Source organism: Kwoniella mangroviensis, assembly GCF_000507465.2.
Source record: "Kwoniella mangroviensis CBS 8507 chromosome 1 map unlocalized Ctg01, whole genome shotgun sequence".
Lineage (NCBI taxonomy): Eukaryota > Fungi > Basidiomycota > Tremellomycetes > Tremellales > Cryptococcaceae > Kwoniella > Kwoniella mangrovensis.
In genome coordinates, this window is record NW_027062533.1 from 7,932,657 (window position 1) to 7,959,558 (window position 26,902).

At 43.8% G+C, this 26,902-nt stretch overlaps 10 protein-coding genes across 10 annotated transcripts; 7 read left to right on the forward strand and 3 right to left on the reverse strand.

Moving 5' to 3' along the window:
- Positions 1 to 281: 281 nt before the first annotated feature.
- On the forward strand, positions 282 to 2,761 carry I203_102982 (ATP-dependent RNA helicase DBP3; the record flags this gene model as incomplete). The annotated part of the gene is made up of 6 exons (XM_019147261.1): positions 282 to 1,288; positions 1,491 to 1,609; positions 1,761 to 1,908; positions 1,985 to 2,292; positions 2,429 to 2,611; positions 2,688 to 2,761. 6 exons carry the CDS (start codon positions 282 to 284, stop codon positions 2,759 to 2,761), a joined length of 1,839 nt encoding a protein of 612 aa, XP_019003811.1.
- A 766-nt stretch (positions 2,762 to 3,527) lies between these two features.
- I203_102983 (uncharacterized protein) lies at positions 3,528 to 4,462 on the forward strand (the record flags this gene model as incomplete). The annotated part of the gene is made up of 6 exons (XM_019147262.1): positions 3,528 to 3,638; positions 3,705 to 3,754; positions 3,835 to 3,850; positions 3,930 to 4,055; positions 4,147 to 4,283; positions 4,357 to 4,462. The coding sequence occupies 6 exons, from the start codon at positions 3,528 to 3,530 to the stop codon at positions 4,460 to 4,462; spliced, it is 546 nt and encodes a 181-aa protein (XP_019003812.1).
- A 434-nt stretch (positions 4,463 to 4,896) lies between these two features.
- I203_102984 (uncharacterized protein) lies at positions 4,897 to 6,184 on the forward strand (the record flags this gene model as incomplete). Its single annotated transcript, XM_019147263.1, has 5 exons — positions 4,897 to 5,231; positions 5,405 to 5,545; positions 5,645 to 5,681; positions 5,793 to 5,942; positions 6,032 to 6,184. The coding sequence occupies 5 exons, from the start codon at positions 4,897 to 4,899 to the stop codon at positions 6,182 to 6,184; spliced, it is 816 nt and encodes a 271-aa protein (XP_019003813.1).
- A 522-nt stretch (positions 6,185 to 6,706) lies between these two features.
- On the reverse strand, positions 6,707 to 8,682 carry I203_102985 (uncharacterized protein; the record flags this gene model as incomplete). The annotated part of the gene is made up of 5 exons (XM_019147264.1): positions 6,707 to 6,882; positions 6,951 to 7,049; positions 7,124 to 7,315; positions 7,380 to 7,921; positions 8,054 to 8,682. 5 exons carry the CDS (start codon positions 8,680 to 8,682, stop codon positions 6,707 to 6,709), a joined length of 1,638 nt encoding a protein of 545 aa, XP_019003814.1.
- Positions 8,683 to 9,616: 934 nt separating this feature from the next.
- Positions 9,617 to 10,743, forward strand: I203_102986 (3,4-dihydroxy-2-butanone-4-phosphate synthase; the record flags this gene model as incomplete). Its single annotated transcript, XM_019147265.1, has 3 exons — positions 9,617 to 9,825; positions 9,968 to 10,272; positions 10,532 to 10,743. The coding sequence occupies 3 exons, from the start codon at positions 9,617 to 9,619 to the stop codon at positions 10,741 to 10,743; spliced, it is 726 nt and encodes a 241-aa protein (XP_019003815.1).
- Positions 10,744 to 11,243: 500 nt separating this feature from the next.
- On the forward strand, positions 11,244 to 15,867 carry I203_102987 (uncharacterized protein; the record flags this gene model as incomplete). Its single annotated transcript, XM_019147266.1, has 20 exons — positions 11,244 to 11,505; positions 11,584 to 11,795; positions 11,868 to 12,327; positions 12,391 to 12,911; positions 12,992 to 13,191; positions 13,251 to 13,431; positions 13,488 to 13,603; positions 13,671 to 13,838; positions 13,899 to 14,007; positions 14,071 to 14,341; positions 14,404 to 14,436; positions 14,494 to 14,597; positions 14,660 to 14,752; positions 14,810 to 14,926; positions 14,995 to 15,083; positions 15,147 to 15,207; positions 15,258 to 15,318; positions 15,385 to 15,485; positions 15,567 to 15,767; positions 15,844 to 15,867. The coding sequence occupies 20 exons, from the start codon at positions 11,244 to 11,246 to the stop codon at positions 15,865 to 15,867; spliced, it is 3,384 nt and encodes a 1,127-aa protein (XP_019003816.1).
- Positions 15,868 to 16,669: 802 nt separating this feature from the next.
- On the forward strand, positions 16,670 to 18,609 carry I203_102988 (uncharacterized protein; the record flags this gene model as incomplete). The annotated part of the gene is made up of 5 exons (XM_019147267.1): positions 16,670 to 16,760; positions 17,053 to 17,434; positions 17,510 to 17,617; positions 17,680 to 18,505; positions 18,580 to 18,609. The coding sequence occupies 5 exons, from the start codon at positions 16,670 to 16,672 to the stop codon at positions 18,607 to 18,609; spliced, it is 1,437 nt and encodes a 478-aa protein (XP_019003817.1).
- Positions 18,610 to 19,486: 877 nt separating this feature from the next.
- Positions 19,487 to 23,253, forward strand: I203_102989 (uncharacterized protein; the record flags this gene model as incomplete). The annotated part of the gene is made up of 18 exons (XM_019147268.1): positions 19,487 to 19,528; positions 19,703 to 19,725; positions 19,792 to 20,379; positions 20,455 to 20,518; positions 20,576 to 20,589; positions 20,654 to 20,961; positions 21,050 to 21,220; positions 21,300 to 21,358; positions 21,427 to 21,449; positions 21,506 to 21,603; positions 21,669 to 21,742; positions 21,811 to 21,841; positions 21,898 to 22,164; positions 22,222 to 22,592; positions 22,678 to 22,744; positions 22,916 to 22,986; positions 23,048 to 23,154; positions 23,220 to 23,253. The coding sequence occupies 18 exons, from the start codon at positions 19,487 to 19,489 to the stop codon at positions 23,251 to 23,253; spliced, it is 2,412 nt and encodes an 803-aa protein (XP_019003818.1).
- A 248-nt stretch (positions 23,254 to 23,501) lies between these two features.
- On the reverse strand, positions 23,502 to 24,660 carry I203_102990 (uncharacterized protein; the record flags this gene model as incomplete). Its single annotated transcript, XM_019147269.1, has 7 exons — positions 23,502 to 23,634; positions 23,752 to 23,842; positions 23,959 to 24,010; positions 24,125 to 24,247; positions 24,344 to 24,432; positions 24,527 to 24,555; positions 24,644 to 24,660. 7 exons carry the CDS (start codon positions 24,658 to 24,660, stop codon positions 23,502 to 23,504), a joined length of 534 nt encoding a protein of 177 aa, XP_019003819.1.
- A 744-nt stretch (positions 24,661 to 25,404) lies between these two features.
- Positions 25,405 to 26,885, reverse strand: I203_102991 (ATP synthase F1, gamma subunit; the record flags this gene model as incomplete). Its single annotated transcript, XM_019147270.1, has 7 exons — positions 25,405 to 25,422; positions 25,482 to 25,571; positions 25,656 to 25,892; positions 26,031 to 26,335; positions 26,423 to 26,507; positions 26,570 to 26,606; positions 26,791 to 26,885. 7 exons carry the CDS (start codon positions 26,883 to 26,885, stop codon positions 25,405 to 25,407), a joined length of 867 nt encoding a protein of 288 aa, XP_019003820.1.
- Between the last annotated feature and the right edge of the window lie 17 nt (positions 26,886 to 26,902).

The following is a 26,902-nucleotide window of genomic DNA, read 5'->3' on the forward strand; positions in this document are numbered from 1 at the left end:
CCATTTTCATTGTTACCGCTTGATCAAATAGCAACTCCCATGGTTGAGAATATACATAGAGCACGAGAGCATCCTGACGGAGATGACCCGTGACTGACTTCGATCCGTCGGAAAAAGAGAAACATATGTGTACCACCCCTTTAAGGTCGAAATTTCAGATCTAGGAGCGTTCCGGCGAAAGATTTATTTACAAAATCAAAAATTATTGATTGCGATCGTCCATATGCATATATTGGGATAATACAGCAGACAGACCCATCGTAGAACACCAACTATTCAACATGTCCATTGAAGAAGCTGCCCCAGCGATAAGCAAGGAGGAGAAGAAACGATTGAAAGAGGAGAAACGAGCTAGGAAAGCTGCCAAAGCAGCAGCCGCCGCTGGTACTTCTGGTGAATCAACTCCTGCCGTGCAGGAGAAGAAGGAGAAGAAGAGGAAGAGTAGTGAAGATGCAGTGGAAGAAACAGTAAAAGAGAAGAAAGAGAAGAAGGACAAGAAGAAGAAGAGTAAATCTATTGGAGCCGATGGGGCTGCTCAATCTTCCGAGACTGTAGGCGGCGCAGATGAACCACCAAAGAAGAAGTCGAAGAAGTCGAAGACCGAAGAGACTGAAGAATCAGCTACTCCCGTTGAATCTTCCGTCCCTTCTGCAGAGGAACCTACTCCGATGTTGAGTAAGAAACAGCAAAAGAAGCTCGCTAAAGCTCAAGCCGCCACTACCACCAGCACTACCGGTCCATCGTCTTCTATGCCAAGTATTTCAACTGAATTCACCGCCGAACACAATACTTATCTCACCTCGCAAAACATCACTTTAACCCCTTCGGTCTATCCTCCAATCCTCTCTATACCATCTTTACCTATCAATCCCGCACTTCAACCATTCCTCAAATCATTTTCTAAACCTACGCCAATTCAAGCATGCAGTTGGCCAGCACTACTGGCCAAGAGGGACGTAGTGGGTATAGCAGAAACAGGATCAGGTAAAACTCTATCATTCGGTGTACCAGGTCTTAACCATGTATCCTCCCTTCCACCCGTGGGGAAGAAAGGTAAAGGTCAAATTGCCATGTTGGTCTTGGCACCTACTCGAGAACTCGCCCAACAATCGCACGATACGATATCGGCTTTTGGTAAATCCGTAGGGATCAATTCGGTCTGTTTATTCGGTGGTGTAGGTAAATACGAGCAGATAAATGAGTTGAAAAAGGGAGAGACAAGGATTGTCGTGGGAACGCCTGGAAGAACATTGGATTTGGCTGATGCGGGTGATTTGGATTTGAGTAGGTGAGTGAAGAGTTTCAAAGGTTGTTTCTCTTTTCGGTCCCTTGTGACATATGGACAATATACCAGGACATATACTAGAACGAAAGTGGAAGATGTGACCCATAAACAGGGCATCTATATTTCATATTGTCCTACTTATCCCCCTTTAAGTTATCTTATTATACCGAATGCGACCGTCGCTGACCCTGTGTCTATGATGCAGCGTATCATACCTTGTGTTAGACGAAGCGGATAGAATGTTAGACCAAGGTTTCGAGAATGATATCAGGAGGATTATAGCTCATACGCCTGATCATACCAAAGGTAGACAAACTGTCATGTGTGAGTAAACACCACTATCTTTGCCATCTTGTTCATCGATGCATTGGACGGGGCATGTTACCTATGGCATCGCGACATAGTACACTTTTTCTGCTCTGTCCAGTCCATGTAATCGTAACAACACGCTAAGCTGTCATCTTCTTATACACAGTCTCCGCCACCTGGCCTGAATCAGTCCGAAGACTCGCTTCTTCCTTCCTCAACGACCCTATTCGAATAACCGTTGGATCAGACGAGCTTTCAGCTAACAAGAGGATAGATCAAGTCGTAGAAGTCTTGGACAACTCAAGGGACAAAGAGTGAGTCTGCCACTTCCCTGACTTCTGCTCCTATCCCTTTTGAGATGAACCAATCTAATACATGTAAATCATCTAGCGGTCGATTATTGTACCACCTGCGAAATCACTTGAAAGCTCACCCCAACACTCCCACATCCCCTACACGTATACTAGTGTTCGCCTTATACAAGAAAGAAGCTCAACGTCTCGAATACACAATCCGAAAAGCCAACTATAACGTCGGCGCGTTACATGGTGATATGACTCAGGACGCTCGATTCAAGGCTTTGGACTTGTTCAAGACTGGTAAACAGAATGTACTCGTTGCTACGGATGTAGCTGCGAGAGGGTTGGATATTCCTGATGTGGGGTTGGTCATTAATGTGACGTTCCCTTTGACTACTGGTGAGTTGGTCGTCTGTCTGTCCTACATATAACCTCAAACTCAACCTCAATACCGAAGCTCCTCTGTTCAGACTATCTTTGTACAATGTTCTTGTCCCATATCTTAGAGCATAGCTGATACACTCTGATACCGCAGAGGACTTTGTTCACCGATGCGGTCGAACTGGACGAGCAGGCAAGACAGGTAAAGCCGTAACTTTCTTCACTGGGGAGAACCATGAGAAATCCTTGGCAGGTGAATTTATGAGAGTACTTAGAGATGTTGGAGCGGACGTTCCAAAGGAGATGGATAGGTTCCCTACGACCATCAAGAAGAAGGGTGAGTCGTCAAGTCTTCACTGAGTGCAGTACAAGTAGTTCATTGCTGACGATTGATTCATTTGCTTGGCGGATAGAAAACGGTTCATATGGTGCTTTCTATAAGGATACTAGTGATGCTCCTGCTGCGACCAAGATCACTTTTGATTAGGTGTGCTGTCGTGAATCAGGTTCAAAGATTATTATTTTTTATCGGGTATGAGATACGCCTTAGATCCATCAGTTTTCATCGGGTATGGTATACAGCCGTATCTTTGATCATATTGATTCTCTGTACACTCGAAAGATGCTTGCTTTTATGTATGATAGATGTCATCAGCAATACTGGCGTGGACTGACTAATAATCAAATTCAAATTGAGATAAGACTTGAAATCGACCGCCATTGATTGTGATTTTTGTCTTATGTCATCACTTCCACTTCCACTTCCACTTTCGAGTTTTTCCGCAAATCCCGGATCGTCCTTCCTCTTGCATTACCCGAAGGTTTTTCCAAGTCGTTCGGTTTAATTCGTTATGAAAACGACCTGTCTGTTATGGGTACCATTCACCTTTTCAGGCTTAAGGCACTTACGGCGAATGATCATTATTTTGCACCATCGCATTATGCATATGAATATGCAAGAACTCAGTTGTTCTCGAACTATTTATTCGGCGTCTAACCACCTACGATGCCCGTGGGTCGTTCGGTGGTTAGTGGACTGGACGGAATAACGGTGAATGAGATGATATAATCGTTTTTCTCTTGATAGCATCAGATAAAACATATATATAGTCAAGCTGAATTTGTTTATCTTTCCTTTTGTCTGTCGTCTTGTTGCTCACCTATATTACAAATCATCCAATCTCACTCGATCATCTTACTTGTTTATTCATAACGTACCAATATAATATCGTTCTTGATCCATCATCTACATCATGAGTCTATTCGCCAAATTAGGATACGAATCGATCCCCTCTGAAATTGCCAAGAAGAGTTTCTACGAGTTGAAAGCTACTTTACCTGGGAGTAAAGGTGAATTAGACTTTGTGAGTATATCGTCGATCTACTCTATTAATCGGTAAGGTACTGACGAGGTGATCTGACCTGTGTAGGCAACTTTGAAAGGAAAGGTTGTATTGATAGTGAACACAGCATCCAAATGGTGAGTCATCCGTTGTTTGTTCATCATCACAGTATTTGGGAAAGATAAGGGACTGATGATGGATTGGTGAATGGGTTCAGTGGATTCACATATCAAGTGAGCATCTTATCCCTCTTTCTAATTTACGATCGACCAATGTCCAGTTGTGACTGACTCGCAAATTGTATTTGAACAGTACACCGGCCTCGAAGAGCTGTACAAATCATACCATGATAAAGGCTTAGAAGTATTGGGTTTCCCTTCCAACGAGTTCGGGAGTCAAGAACCTGGTACCGATGACGACATTTCTTCATTCTGTACTGTGAGTTCTAATCCAAATGCAGACCATTCATATTCACCATCGCCTCGGCCTTATGCCATGTACTGATACCCATCTGCCCTTTCTTGTACAGCTCAACCACGGTGTAACCTTCCCTTTGATGAAGAAATCCGAAGTGAACGGTAAAAACATGAACGAAGTATTTGCATGGTTGAAATCCCAGAAAGGGGATGGTGTAGGTGGTATAGCAGGTACAACTTCTATCAAGTGGTATGTTCATCCTCCTAGCGCCGTAAAAGTCATATGGACATGCGCTCATGCTTTTTTTTTTTGGAATATACAGGAACTTTACCAAATTCCTCGTTGACAAGGCAGGTAAAGTAGTAGGAAGGTATGGATCATCTACCAAACCTGAGAAATTGAAAGAGGAGATTGAAAAGTTGTTATAATTATAAAATCAATTCGGACGGATGTTCTAGATATATATACTCGGATTTTGTCTATACCAAATTAGATATAGTATGGAGTAAATATAACAATGCACTTACTTATTCAGCCTTGCATTTGTTGCATGCATCAATCGTGGTCAGATGAACAATGAGATGAGTTGCCACCTGGAATGGAGTGATCGTCGGTCGATTGTGTGACTTCCCGACGGTCAACAAAGTACAAGCAAACATCGAATAGGATTAGGATTGAATTGGAGGTCCAAGCGTCATTCAGACTTACCTTCACTTGACATACATCACTCTTATATACCTTTGTCATCAATATGATGCCAATGACTGCAATGACAATATCAGCATACTCCACCTAGAGCATCAGCAGCACGATCCAAGACCCAAGTCGGGCCATCCACTCACCAAAGTCAAAAGTACAGATCATGTCTTCAGGCTCAACTGCCAACGCAAGTGCAAGTGCGATCCCCTTCACCGCTCCTCATCCATTATCCACCACTTCCCCACAAACGCAAACACAGACACCTTACACTCCAGGATCACATACGGAGACCACTCCATTAGTCAGACAAAACCTCAACGAAGTGATAAATAGTAACAGTGGTAGTTTCAGTGTGATTCGACAATCTGGAGACAGAGAATATGGGGATATATCGAAAGGAAAGTACCAGGATTGGGAAGAAGAGTTCGAAAGGTCGAAATTGAAGGAATGGGAAGAGAAAGTTGGGAGGGATTTGAAAGGTTGGAGAGGTGGGAATGGGTATGTATGAATATTCACGACTAATGAGCGTCTTGGAAGCTGATATGATGATCAAATTGCATTACTCCCATTACGAATGATAACATTGGATTACGGTCGTCTACAACCAATTCAACAATACGTTATATGCTTATATGTTCATCCCTATCAACACCATATGTCAAAAATCACAGCAAACCGAGATCGTACTATGCTCTTCGAGCTCTCCCTCCCCACTCATATTTCCATCAACCCATAACAGGGACGATAGGCAAACATCTACCGAAAGAGATCGTAAGGATAGAAAGGGATTGGAGTGGTGGGGAAGTATGTCAGTGAGTTGTAGTTGCATGATGCCCACTTCAATAATCACACACCCTTCCGAGGCTTAAATATATCACGGTGGCATCGCTAACTAGCTATGAGTGTACCAGGTTCGATACAGTCTATCCAATGGAATTGGAAGGAAGGGTAAGTCGCCATTCACCTCTTACGAGCATGTACAAAATCTCGAACCAATTAACCCAAGTATATGAGCTGAAGGTTTGAAATTCTGTTTTGACCTTGATGGCTCACTTGCAGATCCAGCCGCATCAAATGTCTGAGTTTGTCACTACTCTCAACGAGATCCTCTATTCGGCGTATTCTGTCAGAGCGACCATATGGGATAATTTGATTGCTGTGGGAACACTTTGGACGAGTTTGATATGGAGGGAAAGTCATTTTGAAAAGGTGAGAAAATCCAGATTTGGGTGATAGAACAGATTATATGGTCCATTCAGCATGTAAACTAACCTTTTATGACTTCGTCTTCGTAATAGGAACTGCAAAGAGCTGAACGATTTATTCAAGAATCCAATAAAACGCTGTTCAACCCACAGGGGTTGAACTTGCTTTCACCACGATATGTTGCTTTACAATTCGTACGTTCCCCGTTTTTTCCATCGCACAATTCGGGCTTCATACTGAACTGAACCATGAAATTGATCTTGAATCGCTCGTTTTGTGGTCATAACAGCTCGAAATTGAGTAAGTCATTATTACCACCACCATCATCATCATCATCTCCCTCTTCTTCTTCTTCTTCTTCTTCTTCTTCTTCTTCACTTGAATCAATATGATATACCTGGCTTGCTGATTGTGTATCAACACCTTTTACAGGTATTATTAGCCAAATGATTATACTAAAAACTCCCTTCCATAACTCCCGTTTACCTTTTTCTATCTTCCCTCTGTTATCGTATCATTGTTGTCATACCTTGCATACAAAATCTCATCTATACGAATTATTATACATTTACACATCAGTCACGAGAGTACGAAACTACATCCCCTTCCAATCTGTATATATTATATCATTATAATGAGTCAATGAAATGATGAAATCCGCTATCTTCTGTAATGTAATATAGGGTATATGTGTCTCAGTCAATACAAAAGCATCTATAATCTAACGACCTTTCCATTCCATTCCATTTCTGGTCGACAATTACACTCTATGACAGTTCCTTGGGAATCGCTTTAATAGCTTTATCGATCAATTTATTGGTATAATCAGGATTATCCAAATACAAATGATGTCCTGCTTTAGGAATAACGTGACATGACGATTGAGTGTTTCCTGATTCCTCAAGTAATTTCAAGGAATCTTCACCACCTTTCACGTCCATCCCTATGAGTCAGTGAGCAGATCAGCTCAAGTCCAAACCAGTGACTTGTATGCGCAGAGGAGTAACTTACAATCGTTATCACCGTACATGAATGTAACAGGTACTTTCAATCTATTTATTCGATCGAGGATAGGTATCCTCGCATAAGCACCGGGAGCAAGGATATGAGCTAGCAAGTCAGCCGTCAGTAAACTTTTCAATGCCTGGAAATTTCTTCTTGCCTCCAATCGAATGATCACTTACAGATACAATATTCTCCACTACCTTTCATGATACTCGTACCATATATATACGAATGAAGATCCCTCACGTCTTCTTCTGACTGAGCGGCAAATCGTCGACTCGAATATTTACCGACCCATAATGGGCCGAATGGACCTACGCTCCGGAGGATACTGAATGGGGACATGCCGCGTTCCCATCCCCATGTGAAGACTATTCCAACAATTCAAGGTCAAAAAAATGACCAGCATTGTATATAAGATTTGATTTGACTCACATTTCATCATGTTCCTCCTTACGAAACTCTCTTCTCTCCTTTTCGCCCATTCCTTCGCTTCTCCTTGCGGACCACTGTTCAGCTCCGCCTCAGCCGCATCAGTAGCGTCGTCCAATTCCTGAGGAGTTTCAGGTGGACTTCTCGTCTGCGTTTGTACATTATCTCTCGAGGTAAGTTCGGATGATAAAGGATATTTGACATATTCAGGTCCATGGGGTATACCAGCCGGAGACAAAAGGATCAGACCCTTGACTCTTTCTGGATATCTAACTGAGTATGCTGATGCGAGATAACCGCCCAGGGAATGACCGACCAAAATCATTTTCTCCACTCCTACTGATTCCCGCCATGATTCGAGAGAAGAGACAAAGAAATGCTCTGCCCTTGATACACGTGATGGAATTGGTGTGTTGGATGGTGAGTTGAGTAATGAGGGGGAAGGTCTGGAAGATAAGCCCATACCTAACCAATCTAGGAAGAAGGTACGTCGACCTGTTGACGATGAGGAGACAGATATGGATTCCCAATTACGGAAGAAGAAGCTAAGTAAACGATATGGGCCAGAGTCAGCATATAAACCCTCAATATACCATGGATATCAGATTCAAGCAATCGATGTTCGAATTCCAACACCATCCACTCGATTTCATTAGGTTGGAGACCAGTTGACTCACCCTAAAGCAGCTGCGTAACCATGTAAAACCACTACCGCCTCTTTACTATCTTTATCTTGAGGTTTTGTAATTTCCAAAGTATTTATGAAATCGACCATCTTCCCTTCTTCTCCCTTCTTACATTCGTGGTGATGCTTCTTCTTCTCTTTCGTGTTTGCACTTGCACCGGACAAATCCGTTGAAGAAGAAGTCGCACTTCCCGGTGTGAGGTCTCTTGGGTCAGCGGGATGTTGAGGTGCCAAAGTAGGATTAGGAGTAGGTATGAACACATTTCGGAGAGTCGCTACTAGACCAGTAGAAGATATGGGTAAAGGATCTTTGATTTGACCAATTTCAGTTTCTGGTAAATCATTATCTGTAGCTTGTTTGCTTGATGAGCTAGATCCAAACCATCCTTTCGATACTTGTTGAGCAGGTACAGAGGAAGGTTCGAAAGCGGCCATACGTCGTAGTAAACGTTCTTCAGCTAGGCGAGCTTCCTTGTATGAAGAGGTGGACCACCAAGCCGATAAGGAAGATTTGAAATCCTTTGGGATATCCCTCGCTCGAGGAAGAGGAGGGGCCGACAATGGTCGTTCAGGAATGGAGGTAGAGGGAGATGCGTGGATCGGTTGAGGTGTTGTAGTCATTTTGGTTTTGATTCTGATTAGGCGTCGAAGTGGACCGGAAGGTCTCAGTGAGATTGGAAGGGATGATATGATTTTAAGTTGGAGATGGCGATTCAAATGGGATGAATCGATTGACGTTGGAACGTATATATACTTTTGATGCTGACAGATAAGGAAGTATCACTCGGAATCCGATCTGTATGGCGGTGGCTGAGGTATTTTACAAAGGATGAATGAAAGGATGTCAACAAGATGATAAGTTATGTTATGTATGATATTCTGTCATTGTCATAAACATGCATTTCATCGTCATCGATGGTTCTTGGATCGGCCGTTTCCAGTGATTATTGTTGTAGATGTGGATGTGGATGGCCGAGGAGAAGCAGGAATAGATTACGACACGAGTTCGGCAAGGCACTCCGCATTAGACTGGCCTATAGCCGAAGGGCATGGGGGTATATGTCCGCTCATCAGCTCAAAGTACATCAGATTCTATTTTCCTCTTTATTTATTGAAAAATTTAGTGTACAGGTGCCAATCCACAAATGTCAGCCTCAGCTTGCTGCCACCTGAGCAGTGCATGACGAACCAAGTTATAAATACCATCCTCGCCCAGCTCGTAAAGCATGAGCTGTTACTTGCACAATGTGAGATCCGTTGCAAGGGGATAAGCGGACTTATCCGTCGGAAGTTGAAAAGCATAACAAGCGACTCACGCAATTTGATTATCAACATTTCAGAAAAAAAAGTTGATTTCGTAGCGTAGGATATTACTGACAAAGATCACAATCATCTTGACATAGTTATATACATATACCACAGAGAGATTGTCGAGAGTCAACTGTTTCATTGCCAGGAAAACTATTCTGTATCCCCTGATCGAAAACAAACATCATATCATCAAGCCCTCTTTCAGCAAGGCATATATCCGGATCTCTTTACCTCCACCTTCGAGATGTCCCGTCCAACAGCTACATCATCCCCTCCTACCACACCACCTACACCATTCCAGTTTGATTCTATACCTGATGCGATAGAGGCGATAGCTCAGGGTGGGTTCGTGGTAGTGATGGATGATGAGTCGAGGGAGAACGAAGGTGATCTTGTATGTGCGGCTAGTAAGATTACGACGGAAGGTATGGCTTGGATGATCAAGTGGACTAGGTGAGTCTTGCTACCAATGTCCTACTTCATTTTACTGTCCATCAGCACAGACTTAGGAGATGTGAGATGGCTGTGGGGAATAGATCAGTCTAGAATCGACATCTTCATGAAGCTAATCTGTGTTTTGGCCCGATTGAATTAGCGGATTCATCTGTCTTTCCCTCCCACCTTCTCGTCTCTCAGCCCTTTCTCTCCCACCTCTCCTTCCAACATCGGGTAAATCAGAAGACCCAAAGGGAACAGCCTACCATTTGACTGTCGATGCCAACTCGTCCAGACACCCCGTATCAACAGGTATATCCGCGCATGATCGTGCGTATACCGCAAGATTGTTAGCTTCTCCCGATAGTCAGGAGAACGATCTGACCAGACCTGGTCATATGGTAACGCTGAGGTATGCTCCGGGAGGTACGAGGAAGAGAAGAGGACACACGGAATGCGCTGTTGGTAAGTTGCGATGTTTCTCTCATGAGCCTTAGGAAAGCTCCTGTTTCTTTCCGTGCTTTTCTTGGCTGTATCAAGTACAAGACAATGGTTTGGGATGTATTCCATCATATTAAGCTACGTGTCTAAAACGCAAATATGATATGGCAAAGAAAATATCTGATAATCCACTATATCCTATCACAATTCTTCTTTTCCCTTACTTTCCTCCTACCATTTCCTATCCGTGCATCACGCTAATTGCTCTTCCTCCTTCCCACAGACCTATGTTACCTATCCAACCTCCCTCCTGCAGGACTGTTATGCGAACTTGTCCACCCGACGAAAGAAGACGGATCGATGGCTAGGAGGGACGACTGCTGGAGATTCGCCAGAGAATGGGGATTGAAAATCATCAGCGTAGAGGATTTAGCAGAGTATGTGACAAAGCATGGGAAGGGACTTGTCCCTGAGGCTGAAGAGCATCAGGTATAATTACATTGACATGCAACAAATACATAGATGCGTTATGAAAGACAGAGGATCTGCAAATGCGTTGCATATCCTCTGCAGGTCCAACACAAGAGAGGCTAAACGTGGTTTATTCGGACTGTGATCGCACAACGGTGAATTTCATAACCCTCTTTCAATGCTTTGGCCATCGCCCTGTCGGTTGAGTTGATGCGCTGCAGGACAGTCTCCTACAGCCCACTAGTCATCAAGCAGTGCATGCCACTGTGAATGATCACTTTTCTCCGTTGTTACGAAGGTCGTAAGATCTGAGCGTGGCGGTTGAGTAACGGTTGACTGGATCGGCGATCATCATGAGATATACGCGACTTTTTAAACTTTTTAATCTACTCAACCTCCACTCCACTCCTCCATGGTAATCTCGTTATCCTACCACCGTACACTTTATACCTCTTCTCTTTTTTCTTTTTTTTTCTCCCCTGCCCTATCCTTCCATATCAAATCAAAAGGCATTCATATACAAGATGCCTCCTCGCAGATCAGCTCGTCAGTCCTTACCTACCCCAGCTCACTCTACCACCTCTTCTACCCCAGGTAAGACGGACAAGTCGGTGGCAAATGGAGATAGCTCCACCATTTCCAGAACGAAGACAAAAGGTAGGAAATCAGCTGTTCAACCCGAAACTCCAACTAGTCTAGAGGACGAAGACTCAATCGCTATCGCTTTGGGATCAGAAGTCAGTGAGGGGAGCGAAGAAGGGATTGTAGAATACGGAGTCAAAGAAGGTGAGTTTACGTCTCTGCTTAATCTTCTTGAAGTACTCGCTCTGGCAAGTGTTCGAGCTAAATATGGATGACGCGTAGAATCGCCCGAATCACCTTTCAACTCTACCTCTGGACCCTCTTCATCAAAACGATACAAATTGGAATCTGTCACTCTTCCTAGCAGAAGATCCAAGTTGGGTCTGGACAAAACCGACAGTGCGGATAACATGACCCTCGAATCGCCTACCAATGGCAAAAGAGGTCAGACCAATGGTAATGGCCTAGTCAAAGTAGAGAACGAAGAGGTCGAAGTATGTATAGCTATCAGATCTTCCCTCACGTTGGCATGAGATTCATTGAGCTGACGAGATATTCCGTACTAGATGAAAGATGGAGAACCGGAGCAGGAAGAATTCAAATCCACTACATCGCGCTCACGAAAGGGTAAAGCCAAAGTCGACCCTGCCGAACAAGCACCATTCAACATTGGTAAATTCTCTTCTGTATCCAAAGTTCAGACCTCAGACCTCGAGTTCGATGCTCCGAAAACTACTCGGGGTAGATTGCCCAGAGCGAGTAAAGGTAAAGCCAAGAAAGAGTTGACTCCACCTTTGACAGACGAAGAGACTGAGTTTGAAGAAGATGCTGGATACGCTATGGATAGTGACGAGGAGGAGAAACAACTTAAACAAGCTATCAAAGCTTCCACACAAAAATCCAAAACGACACCCAGAACTAGATCTAACGCTTCTACCAAAGGAACGAGTACACCTACGAAAAGTACAAGAAAGACAAAGGGGAACCAAGCTGCTTTGAGAGCCGCTGTGGCCAAAGCTGCGGAAAGTAAGCTTCAGCTTTACACTCCCTCAACGCGCTAGAAAGACGATAGCTGATATCATATTATAGAACGATTCAAAGGTACCAACGGTACCAACACCCCTTCCACCCGAGGTGGAGATATGACACCTCATTCAGAAGCTGCGACCGACATGACACCCTTATCAGATGATGACTCTGGATTATCAACTGTCTTATCCGATATATCAGCCGACGAAGCTCAAATCACCGATTCTGAGGAGGATGATGCGTCAGATCTAGATTTTTCATCGGACGATTCGTTAGATGTCAAACCTCGTAAGAAAGCTCGTAAATCCGGTGGAAAAGGTAGATTCGCGGGAAAAGGACGATCATTAGCTGATGGGAAATGGATTGAAGAATTGGCTGATGAGCTGGGATCCGAAGGTGAAGGATTAGATCCTGATGAAATGAAGATGATGAGTCTCAGAAAGATGAAGGAGAAAGCGAGACTGGAACGAAAACGATATGAAGAAGCTGCTGCGCCTAGGAAGAAGAAGGAGAAGGAGTTGAGTAAGAAGTTGGGTAGAAAATTGACGAATGGTGAGAAGAATCTGGTGGCTCTCAGTATGGTATGTCCAAGCGTTCTCGTCGGCTGAAGCCCTCTTTGTTGAGTGTCATTGCTGATTCTAAGAATCCTTATGGTGTGTAGAGCCATCCTGAACTTGAGGATGTATGGGGAGATCTTCAAGCCAACGTCGAACCTGTTAAACCGGTAACAATGGAAGCTCATCCGTCATTGAGATTAACCCTATTACCGTTCCAGAAAGAAAGTCTGTACTGGATGAAGAAGCAGGAAGAAGGACCGTGGAAAGGTGGGATGTTAGCCGATGAGATGGGTATGGGTAAAACGTGAGTTCCCCGTTACTACCGTGAAATGAAGGTCATCGCTCATCTACATTGTTTGGTAGAATCCAAACTATCGCTTTACTTCTTTCTGAACCCAGAAGAAAACCCTCGTTGGTAGTGGCACCGGTAGTAGCGTTGATGCAGTGGAAACATGAGATCGAAACTCATGCGGAAGGATTCACGGTTTGTCTTTGGCATGGCCAGCAGAGGATGAAAGCGAATGAATTGAAGAAGTACGACGTGGTGAGTTGTTCCTATCCTCTAATTGCAAAGGTTACAGCTCATGTCTATGACAAAAGGTCCTTTCGTCTTATGGTACACTGGAAGCTGCGTTTAGAAGACAACAAAGAGGGTTTAAGAGAGGTAATAACTTCATCAAGGAGAAGTCACCAATGCACGAATTCGAATGGTACAGGTAAGCTATCTCATTCAGCTCCGGAAGAATATCAGAGAGCTTATCATCTCCGTCATTGATCTCTCAGAGTCATTCTTGACGAAGCTCATAATATCAAAGAACGAAGCACGAATGCTGCTAAAGCTGCTTTCGCGTTACACGCTACCTATAAATGGTGTCTTTCAGGTACACCCTTGCAGAATAGAGTAGGAGAGCTGTACTCTTTGGTTAGATTTTTAGGGGCCGACCCCTTCAGGTGAGTTGTCTGTCTGTCTCTGCTCTAGGGCTCAACTAAATGGCTATTCCACCTGCCCAGTCACTACTTCTGCAAGAAATGTGACTGTAAATCTTTACATTGGCAATTCAAGGATAAGCGAACATGTGATTCGTGTGGTCATAAACCTATGGATCACGTTTGTTTCTGGGTGAGTAGCATCAGCTTATAATCAACGCATGAAACTCATCAGCTGACCACCGTTCCTTATCAGAATACCGAAATTCTCACTCCAATCGCTCGATATGGTATAGAAGAAGGTGGACCGGGTCATACGGCTTTCAAAAAGCTCAAGATCTTGCTGGATAGGATGATGCTTAGAAGAACTAAACTTGAAAGAGCAGATGATCTGGGATTGCCTCCTCGAACGATCGTAGTCAGAAGAGATTATTTCAGTCCAGCCGAGAAAGAACTGTATATGTCTTTATTCACGAATGCTAAGCGACAATTCTCAACTTATGTTGGTGAAGGTACCGTCTTGAATAGTGAGTCAGCTCGCTTCTATGCGCTGTAATCAGCCATGTAGCTAACAAGGGATTGTGATCAGATTATTCGAATATCTTCTCCCTTATCACAAGGAGTGAGTCGGTTGTAACCCGCAGTAATATCGTATCATCAGGCTAACTTTTTTGGTTAGTGCGACAAATGGCTTGTCATCCTGATCTGGTTCTTAGAGGTAGAACCGGTGCACTCGTCAAAGACGCTCCAGAAGGGACTGTTTGCAGACTGTGTAATGATACGGTGAGCTGATCTGCGTGTCATTCAACTAATGTAGCTGACAGATCCTTGTCTGTGATCTGCAGGCAGAAGATGCGATCATGTCCCAGTGTCATCATGTGTTCGACAGAGAATGTATAAGACAGTATCTCGAAGTGAAGCAAGCCAGAGGGCACAAGGTGAGTTGCAACTTCAGGGAATATCGATCAGCAGCTCACTCATTGCAATGTTGGTAGCCGGAATGTCCCGTTTGTCATATCGAGATTTCGATTGATCTCGAAGCTGAAGCGCTGGATCTGGAAGATAATAATAAGAAAGCTCGACAAGGTATATTGAGTAGATTGGACTTACAAGTAAGTGAAACTCTGGGTGGTTCTGGTTTGGCGTAAAGACCGTGGGAAGCTGATTTTGTCATTGATAGAACTGGCGATCTTCATCCAAGCTTGAGGCGTTAGTCGAAGAATTAGAGAAATTGAGGAACAAGGATTGTACCATCAAATCGCTTGTTTTGTGAGTGTTCAGCTCCCGATCTTGTTCGTAATCGCCTTCAGCTGACGATGTGAGTCGGCACAGCTCTCAATTCGTCTCTTTCCTTGATTTGGTAGCTTTCAGATTACAACGAGCTGGGTTTAATGTGAGTCGGGAGTTGATTAACGTCCTTCAAAACTAACTCATATATCGCAGATCTGTCGATTGGAAGGTGGTATGACACCCCAGCAACGAGATGCGACCATCCAGCATTTTAGTGAGTCTATACTACTATGGTCATTGATAGTGCCGTCAGGAGACCAGCTAATGATTTGCATCGTAGTGAACAATACCCATGTCACGGTGTTTTTGATCTCCTTAAAAGCTGGAGGTGTAGCTTTGAATCTGACAGAAGCAAGTATGGTGTTCATGATGGACAGTTGGGTAGGTTTATGACGAGATACCCCTTAATGTCGAAAAAAAAGTTTGGGATGTTGCGCTGACATGGCATATTGTGATCGATAGTGGAATCCTTCAGTGGAATACCAAGCGATGGATCGTATCCACAGATTAGGTCAGAAGAGACCTGTTAAAGTGGTTAAATTAGTTATCGAAGACAGTATTGAAGATCAGATCGTTCAATTACAGCATAAGAAACTGGCTATGACTGAAGCTGCGCTTAACAAAGATCCTGATGCAGCATTGGGTAAATTGACTGTTGAGGATGTAAATTTTGAGTTTTCTTATCTTCTCTCCCCTTTCCGTTGACAAGGAATTCAGCTGATAATTTGATGGGATATAGTTGGGTTTCTTGTTTAAGCTGTAGTTTCGAGGGACGAGAATATGCGAAATGACAAAGCGATAACCACATTTCCGATAATGATGACCCAAAACAGTCTTACTTATTTCCTCTTATTCAATTTTTCGGTCTACTGGTTGTGAATTAGATGATCCTATATGTATGTTCGATTTGTAGATATACAGAGTACGCCATGATATGTTCATGTCTTACGTGGGGAAAAGGATACAGCCACTTTTGACCAGGTAGTACGTCATTCGAAAGGTCCGAGTGCTGTATCCCGTCTGACCCGTTATTTTCATGTTCGGACTAATCCCAAAGTCAAACACGTGGCGACAGCGCATACTATCTTCCGCTCAGCTTTTCTTAGTGGATTTTGATTTTATTTGATTTTATTGGGATTTTCTCATCATGCGAGCGAGATAGCACAGCATTCAGTCTGATATTAAGGATTAGGGTGATAACCTCTCTCTTTAGGGCACACACCTCCGTCTGCCATCTCTGTCATCCTCATTCTTTCTCTTTGCGTCCTTCGTCTTTCTTATTGTTCTTCGTGTCTGTCCACTGTGTCAGAGGAGGATCGACACAGACACACAGCATAATATAATAATTTGTTGGAGTGGATTGTCATTTACTTTGGATCATAAAGGATTAGCTTATCGTTCTCAACCGAAAAAAAAGGAAAGAAAGAACGGTTTCATCTTCATTCTCATTCTCACCGTCAGTCGCTATTCAACATCCTCGTTGTACCGCTCAATCATAAATAAACATACAGCATAAATCAAAGCTATAATCACCATCAACCACTCCCAGTAATCATCTAATCATCATGGCTCAAGTCACTTCACTCCTACGTCGTAGGAATATAAAACCAAGACAGGACGTATCGTCTGCTGCCCCCGAGGCAAGCTCTGCAGCAGGTAAGTGAACCTATTCTATATCCTGCGATCAGGTCAAGTTCGTGTATAGTTGGAGAAGAGGGTCATTTTCAGAAACAGAAACTATACAGGAATGGATAGTTGATGATTTTGTCTTGTCTCTTGCTTTGCGCTTTGTGCTACGCTCATCATTGCGTGATGCCGATGCCCTCCCATGTCCTTCTCCCAACCCTCCCTATACCCGGTTCTCGTTTATCCTATCCCTTCGCCTCCCTCCTCCTCTCGTGCTGTGCGTGCTCTGGTGCGATCGAACAACAATCTTTCTGACATCAAGCTCCTTCTCCTTCTCCCTCCCCCTCTGCTGAACCTTCACCTACCACATCGGCTGAACCCGAACCGTCATCTGCTGCACCGTCATCCGCTGCCGCCGAACCATCTTCAGCCGATCCCTCACCATCTGCATCACCATCGCCTTCACCTTCAGCAGCACCATCATCATCAGCTGAACCGTCCCCTTCCGCCTCACCCTCACCTTCGCCATCGCCTTCTCCATCTGCCGAACCGTCTTCTCAGCAGCCATCCAGCGCACCCTCGTCCGAAGCCAGTCAGTCACCTAGTCCTAGTGCCTCACCTAGTCCCTCAGCTTCGGCTAGTCCTAGTGCTGCTCCATCAAGTCAGCAGCAGAGTCAATCCCAGAGCCCAAGTGCGGAACCTACGTGGGTCAAAAACTCCGTTCAGATCCTTTGTGCATGTGTAGATCGTGCTAACCTCGAAAATTCACTTGTATTTAGTTCCACACCTGATGGCACGACTACTACCATCACTGTAGGACAGTCATCCACTCAACAGAGCCAGTCAGCTTCTCCTTCAGCAGGTGAATCCAGTCAGCCTGGTACCACGTAAGTCTGCTGTTATTTTCATCTCCCCCTTTTGATACATGCACTGATATGAATTTCAACAGCACATCCACAGTCATTGTTCAGCCTTCCTCCACCTCTTCCGAATCAACGGTAACCTCGGCAGTAGGCGTAGTGACCACCACCGACTCCGAGGGACGATCTACCACCTCGACCCCATCCGAAATCACCTCATCGTACGTGACCACTTCCGACGGACAGGTATACACCGTCACCCGGATAGTGCACAACCCGACGGGTGCGTTGGACAGCGGTGGCAATGGAAGTGGATCCAGTACGAATTCATTCTTCAACAACAAAGGTGCTGTGGCGGGTGTGTTCGTGGTGGTTGGTTTAGTGGTAGTGGGGATAATCTTCGCATTGGGCTTGTTGTGTTTCAGAAGACGTAGAAGACAGAGATTAGATAGGGAAGTGACGGCTGCTGCTATAGCAGCATCATCGGGTGGAGCAGCCAGATCACCTTTGGATGAAGATAACGAAGATTATCATTCGGGTAGTGGACCGACATCGGAATCGTACCCTTCTACTGTCAATCAACCTATGACTCAATATGGTCAATATGGGGCGTCTTACGCCAACGCAGGAGGTTATGATCCTTATGCTGCTGCTGCCACAGGTGCTGCCGGTGCAGCCGGAGGGTATGGAGCTACTCACCCACATCATACAGGTGGATATGATGGATTGCAAGCTGGGAATCAAGGATATTATTTCGATCCGCGAGATGCGGCGAATTACCAAGATGCACCTCAAGATGATAGTTATCTGAATGCACCTCAACACGGAGGGTATAATGATCCTTATGGAGGGTATTCGACAGGTGGGGAAGGGAGTGTCGATACGCCTAATAATGAGAGGGAAGATCCTCTAAGGGTGAGTCCAGTCAAATTTCAACCTAGTGGGTCGTATCTGAAGAGGATGATGGCTTACGTTGAGTGATTTGACAGGTCGCTAATCCGTCTCATGGAAGGCAGTGATGATTGATAACTTTCATACTTGTGGTTATATTTCGCTTTGTTCAGGATGGACTGGTTTCTAATCTTTTATTAACATATTTTTTACACCAAAATGGTTTGATCTCGACTGGTTCAGGATTTGGTTTTCTCTTTTTATATGATATGATAAACCTTTGTAGCAATATTTTCATCTTCTTACATTTTAACAACTATTATTAACCGAAAATGTCTTTGCTCTTAAGACCTCTTTCTCTTCCTTGTCTGGATTTTCAACTTTGAACTTTCAACTCGACTGAACAGTGAAATAATCTACACGGATTCTTCTTTGTTTATATACTACCTCGTACTACGTACGTACTGTAAATATATCTTTGAGTACGAAGTATATTATCGTGTCTGTCTACTATGCATGCTTATCGATACCTTTTCTTCCTCTTCGTGTTCTATCAAAGCATTACCAGTGTAAGAGTACCACGTTGAACCAATGAGATGACGTCACCGGTTGGTTCCATACGAGCCTATAGGAATAAAAAGAGGCTTAAGCTCTGCTGCATTGGCTTGGCATTCCTGTATGGTGACGTTTGATCATTAAAAATAAAAACAAAAATATTGCAACTAACGAAAATCAACAAATCGGAAGATCGAGATAACATCCTTGACATTCGTTGATAGTGGTGTTTCTACTGCCTGCGAAAAGGTAATCATCACTTCGATAGCATACGTTCTGAGCAAATAAGAGCTAGGAAGTGGAATATTCTATAACTCTCAACGAGGTACATAATCACAATACGGTACGGATCAGATCGTGAGTCTACAAGTGTTGCTTGGTAGTCGTTGTCGTTTTTGTTGTTGTGTTTGATGGTACCGTGCCAAGTGGATCGAGTGTGATCACAAAGGAATGAGTGGTGCATCCGATCCATCAAAGGAGATAATAGCTCTAGTAGGAGGAAAATCATTCTCTCTTTCTTACTCTTATTCACTTGGCAACGTTATATAGACACACAGCACAGCAGAGTAACACGTAGCCATAAAAGCTTACCTGGTTCTGGTTCTTGTATAAATATAGCACGGATATATCCATTCGATCCTGACCCATTACTAACTCATAACATAGTTTTTTCTTACCTATCTCACAATGTAAGTGATTCTTCCTTCCTTCATATTGAGTAACGGAGCAGCCGCTTATTCTTTCACTTACCATAGGGACACCGTCTCACCCCGTACGAAACATCGAGCAGAGCACCTCTCTCGAAGTGCAGCAGCGGCAGCCCACGCATCATACTATGCTCATCCATCCCTCCATCTCCACACCTACCTCTCAAAGGAGAATCCGGTGATCCTCGATGGTCAAGGTCAAATTATCAGTGCATTGAACGAACCTAATCAACCTCCTTTATCTACCTTACCTCAATCGAGCGAAAAGGTAAAGGACACCAACGTCAGTAATATCCCACATGTAAATGCGGAGAAGGACGCCGAGGTAGGACCGGAAGGAACGAAGAAAGAGGAAGGAGGTAAAGAAGATGCTGGTGCACCTAGTGGGATGGATAAAGGTGCTTTGGAAATTAATGGTGAAGCTGGAGGGACGATCACTTCGCCTGGACCTGCTTTGGAAGATGTGCTGAAGTATAAAGAAGTTCAAAATGGTTGGACACAACATCAACATGGACAAGGTGCCAATGGGAATTCAACTGTACCGGGACAACCTCAGGGAGACGGACACGTCGAAAGACCAGAATTGGGAAGACATTGGAGTGTCAAGGATAGGATGAATCCCCATTTGCAATTGATGTGAGTGATATAGAGTATAGTGAAGTATGATATAAGTCGAGCTGACGAGATACGATATTTTTTCAATTCGACTAGGTGCGGTCCATTGTTGGCTTATTATACGGTTAAGAATGACATATGGCAAGGAGGAGCTCTGGTCGTGAGTCGAATAGATCACCAAGCACAATTCACTCTTGGGCTGACGCCATTTGTGCAGGTCGTACGAGATGAGTGAGTCAGCTAGATTCCGGATTGTAGCCTCAACAGAGTACCGCCAGCTGACATAATTCTTCAGCGGCTCTGACCTCTCATCCCTACCTTACATCACCCTAACATTCCACCCTCATACTCCCCCATCTGCCGAAGATCCTTCGATTCACGATTCCACCATCCACCTCATCCCCTCGCAGACCGTTCAGGCAAGACGTATCCACGTCTACTCATCAAAAGATGGTGACATGTCTTTCTTCAGGTTCATGTTTGAAATACCCTTGCAACATACACAAATGGTAGTCAGGTACAGGTTGAATGGAGGGGCAGAGATGGATTTTGTGGTTCCTCAGAAAGGAGAGAATATGAGATGGGCAGCACATAGTTGTAATGGTGAGTTGAGCAAGGGTTATCCTAACAAATCGCTTCTATCTGATGGGCTTATGGAAGCTGATTGGAATCGTCCATTTCCGTCGTCCAGGCTTCTCATCAGGTGTGAATCCCGACGAGTTCAAGGGCTCCTACCCATCGGGTTACGACCCCGTATGGGAAGATTTATTGCTTAAGCACCACGAGAAACCTTTCCATTGTATGGTAGGGGGAGGTGATCAGATCTACTGTGATGCTCTGACAAGAGAACCCGAAATGCAACGTGAGTATTGACCATACTGCCTAACAACCGTTGCCACGATTGGCTACTTACTTTGATCGGTTCGATTGATGGTATATAGCTTGGATCACCGCCCCCGATAGGAAGAGTAAACTGGGTACTGAATTAACCGATGTTATTGTAAGTGATGCATGACATACATATACTGTCAGCGAGATGTACAATCCAGCTTATCATCTGCGTTATAGCGAGAAGCAGTTGATAGATTCTAGTGGGTGGCTCATTTGCAAAATATGCCATCTGTTTACCTAGCTAACCCCGGTATAGCTTCAACCACTACTGCAAGATATTCCGAAGTAATGCATTTGGGCGAGCCAATTCGTCCATTCCTATGGTCAACATGCTGGACGATCATGATTTGATTGGTGAACTACCCTGCACTTTCAGATCATGAATTCTAATAAGCTGACTTGGTTCGGTCGTGCTGTAGATGGTTTCGGTACATACGATGATGAGACTCAAGCTTCGCCGGTCATGTCATTCGTAGGATCGAGAGGGTATTTCGTGAGTTTTCCATCTCCTCATCATGACGCATCATAACCTCAAGGCTGACGGACAATACGTGTTCGTAGTGGTTCCTCCTCTTCCAGCTTTTCGTATCTGGTATGTCCAGGCGACCGTACAGACTTGCTACTTACTGATGCCCTCGGCCACCATAGACGAAGTGGACGGTGTCGATCCTACTCCCGGCACTCATACACTGAAGAGTATGATCGTAGGTGATGAACCTGGACCATGGATTCCTTTCCCCTCTCACTCGTTGCTCGTCTACCTCGGTCCGAAAGTCAATTTGCTGGCGCTGGATTGTAGAGCAGAGAGAAAGTTGAATAGGATCTGTACGCCTCAGACTTACGCGAAGACTTTCGGGGAGGTAAGGAAGATACATGGGATTGAACAGCTTGTTATACTCTTGGGTGTACCTATAGGTAGGTCACTCAACTCTCTCAGCAAAGATGATACTGAATTTCAGACCTTTCACATAGCCTACCCTCGTATGTCCTTCCTTGAACATTTCTTAGATTTCAAGTACAACCCCATCAACATTCTCGCTCGACATAACGCCATGGGTCTGGGAGGAATGGTCAACAAGTTCAACCAGGCTTCGGAACTATTGGACGATCTGAACGATCATTGGTGTGCCAACACACATAAGAAGGAACGAAACTGGCTTGTATTGGAATGTCAAAAGTTGGCTAGAGAACAGAAATTCAGAATTACATTCTTATCTGGAGACGTCCACTTGGCGGCCGTCGGGTGTTTGTTTACCTTCAGCAAAGGAAAGAAGAAATTTGCGGTCAAGCCTGAAGAGGATCATAGGTATATGTTGAACGTTATCACCAGCGCTATCGTCAATGTGAGTATAACATCTCATCGTCCAATCTCCATATCACTCTTTCATTCACATACAAAGCACATGGAGCTAATTAAACGTCCTTTAGACGCCTCCTCCTCCCGGTGCGGCCAAAATGGTCTCTATGCTTGGAAGGAATAAACACAGAACGTTGCGTGAGTTTTGAAATGGTCTGGATCGATAGAAGGTGAATTGAGTTTGGCTGATGTGCGGTCCTCTGATGTCCGATCGTGACGATGGAAATGTAGATGGTACGTATTGTGTTTTGCATGTACGACTTGAGTTCCGCATCTCCGATCTATGCTAATATATGGTTTATGGTGTAGCCCAAGACACCGATGAGATTATGATTCCGCTCTTCTTGAAAGATACAGACGGGTCCGCATCGAAGTTGAAGGTGAGTTCGCACGGTCACTAGTTGGACTTATTATACTGATCATGACGTGTAACATCATTAGACCGCCTTGAATCGAAGGAATTATGCTGCAGTAGAATACAACAATAACGGTGAATTGGTCTTTGATTTCAGAGTTGAGAAATCGCAAGGCGCAGGAGAGACTGTCAGGTGGGTTATACGTATCATGCGAGAGGAACGTTTGAGATAGCTGATGTTCACTCAACACTCGGTAGTTATCCGATCAAGGCTCCTGCTCCTAGGTGGTAAATGGGAGCTTGACCAAGTTATACAGATGAATTGGTCGAGAATGGATGGATGGATAGATAATTACTTATAATGTTTATAATCAAATGAGAGCTTGGTATATCAATTTATTTTAGATAAATGACTGGTTTTGTGTAAATCATACTCATATATACAATACTATGCATTCAAGTTAAAACTCCTAGATGATATATTCAAAGCCACTTCATCTGTCGAAAAATATGGTATGGTATTTTCCCCTTGTTTCAATCTTAGACCGCACCACAGTTAACGATTACCACTTTTTCTTTCGGTTTACCATCTTTACTTCCCTTTGATTCAATCTCTTTGATCAATTTGAGGGATTGATCATTTGCTACTTCTCCGAGAACAGTGTGTTTGCCACTATAATAGGGATATATTCAGGAGGTATCAGCTTGACGTCCTTTCCGGTGCTGCGTTGAGGTACAGTGAGGGGCTATACAAGATTAGATACCAAAAGACAGGCTTGAGATGACTCACTCTAACCATGGACAAGCAGCTACGGTAGTGATGAAAAATTGAGACCCATTGGTATTAGGTCCGGCATTGGCTGAAGACAGTAATCCTATTTCTGTGGAGCCAAGAATACAGTACAGTACGTGGTCAGTCCAGTCCAGTACATGGCAAATTACGACGATATATAGTACAGTACGGTACATGTCAGTTTGTGACAAATCTAAAACTCACTATCATGTTTCTTTTCGAAATTCTCATCTGGGAATTTATCGCCATAGATGGACTATACATATACGTGAATTAAGATATTACTGTAAGCTTAAACTCTTTTCTTTTTCGATCTTTGTTTATTTGTTTGTTTGGTATAGTATCAGTATATATTCGACCCAGCACTCACCTGTCCACCTGTTCCATCACCTCTCTCGAAATCTCCTCCTTGAACCATGAATTCAGGAATGATTCGATGAAAGGTCGTCCCCTTGTATCCGAATCCTTTAGGTAAAGGCGTACCGTCAGGTTTCTGTGTACACGAAAACGAAACATTTGATCAGCCCTACCAAATCACCAAGTCAAACACTCAAGAAAAGAGTCAATCTTATTTAAGATTCATACTTACTTTACCTGTACAGAGAGATCTGAAGTTCGCCGATGTTTTAGGTGTGATGTCGTCGTATAATTTGAATTCAACCTTACCTAATTCTTTGCCTACTTACGATTATATACATCCTGGTGATCAGCATCCTTACCAACAGATGACATCAAAACAATCAAGATGTGAAGTGTTTTTCGAAGTACTAACCGTTGATGGCAACGACGAAAAAGACATTACTATCGTATAGATCATTCAAAAAAAAAATCCATTAATTATTTTAGTACATTTGAACTTAACATCTGTTTATGGGAGTATGACGCTCACGGTAATTTATCAGACATATCGTATATATACTTTTATCGGTTCGATCAATCGTATATATGGGCGTGTCACTTATAGCGTGAATTGGTAATTTGTGTTTTATCAAATGTTTGCACAAAGTCAAGTTATCGAGTTGCTGGACTGATCATCTTATATATCTTACATCGTATATATCAGTGAATAGGTCAGGAAGAAAATCGAGTCAGTATCCCACTTATACACCGTACACCGTACCCATTCAATCCTTTGTTCATCCGTATTCCCCTTTGTCTTCCGTTATCCACAATCGGACTTTTTACAATGACGTTGGTCTTTGTCAGCCTTTTTGAGCTTTGATGAAAGGACTTATTGTCTGGTCAGACGTCCTTTTAGAGCACAGCTTCATCTGATAGATGCACTTCACCTTTGGGTCCTCTGGGTCAAATCGAATCGCGATCAAAGTTGAAGGCGCCATTCCAAAAGGTATTGGACTTTGACCATCGGTTATCGGTTAAAGCAATTGCGATTTGAGCAAAAATCCATTCGCCAGACATGCATGATCAATAGAACGCGTTATGATCAACCAAAAAAGTCATGTCAGTTTCAGTAATCACACCACAGGTCAGATCCCATATTGAGATATTCCTTCTTGAGATTCCGATAGCATCACACTATCAAAGAACATATTTTGAATATTTTTTGAGTTTCCCTCCTCGCAAGAGATCTAATCTACTACTGCGCAGCCTAACATCCACGTTTATTCTATTATCACTAATGACAATCGCTTACAAAGCGGAAGCACCCTAATAGACACATGAGTCATCAGCCAACATACTTTTAAAGTCAGATGGGTATCACTCACAGTAATGATATCGATAAGTTCGTTGGTGATAACGGCTTGTCGACCTCTGTTGTATTGAAGTTGGAGGGAAGCCATCATATCGTTGGCGTTCTAGATAAGTGAAAGGCAAGGTCAGCGCCATATGCAATGACACGACTGATGTTTAGAAATGTAAGCGACAAAAGAGTAACTCACGTTAGAAGCGTTCTCCATAGCGGTTCTTCTAGCTGAGATTTCAGCGGCGTGACCCTCGACGAGAGCAGTGTAGATGGCATTGGCAAGGGCGAATTCAGCGAGATCCTTGGAGACATCCTCTTCCATCTCGTAAGATTGGAAACCGGCAGCGGCGGCGAGAGCTTTGGCGGAGATGACGGAGGTTACGCCGGATTCATAAGAGATGGCGGAAAGGTATTTGTTAGAGACGATTTTGATCTGTAATGTCCAAAGAATCAAATTATCAGCATTTGTCTGTGAATCACCATACTGATGTGAAACATGGATACATTGTCCTCTTATGGGATTGAAGTAAAAGATAAAAGAAAATGTCAATTAAAAAGAATCTTGACCCACCTCATCCCATTCACCACCGTTCTTAACGATCTCATCAGCGATAGCTGAAGCCTCAGCAAAAGTAGGTACATCTTTTCCAACAGAGTTGAAAGTGACTTTGAAAGCTTGAGGCATGGCTCTGGCCAATTGAGATTTTGGTTTATCACCAACAACAGCCAAGGTACCTGGGTTGGCAGCCATTTCCTTCTTGATAGCTCGGGAGATGGATGAGTGGATACCACCACACAGACCACCATCAGAGGAGATACCGACGTAGAGGATCTTGGGAGCTTCTTCAGATTCGATCTCGGTGTGTTTGAAGAGTTCTACAATTAAATCCCAAACAAACGAGACCATCAATATCAGTTCTATTCCATAACCTTCATTTCGTGTGGGGTGAACTCATTACTCACCGTTGTTGGCGGCTCCGTACTTCTTAGCTTCTCTCATGGCTTTCTCGGCTCGGGTGAGTTTGGTAGAAGCGACGACCTTCATAGACTATATCCAAACAGGATGATCAGCTGTGCTCCCTATACAGTACAACCAACGGGTCAACCCACCTTGGTGATCTTTTCAATGTTTCGGACAGACTTCAATCTATTTCGTAAAATCACATCACGCAGTCAGCATTCCATTCTACATATACTATTCTCTTCAGTCTCCACATTCCCCCCTTGATATATCTGTCCTCTAGCCAATCCATTCATCCTGATATCCTTCGATACATCTACGATAATCCCCCATCGGACTTTTCAACCGAAAGTTGTGACACCAAACCCACCTTTGCTCGATCTCTCTAAGAGTAGCCATACCCTGGCTTTGTTGCTGGGCAGCTCGAGCGACGTTGAGAGCTGGTCTGACTGATCGAGCGAACATTTTGGAGGTGAGTGGGG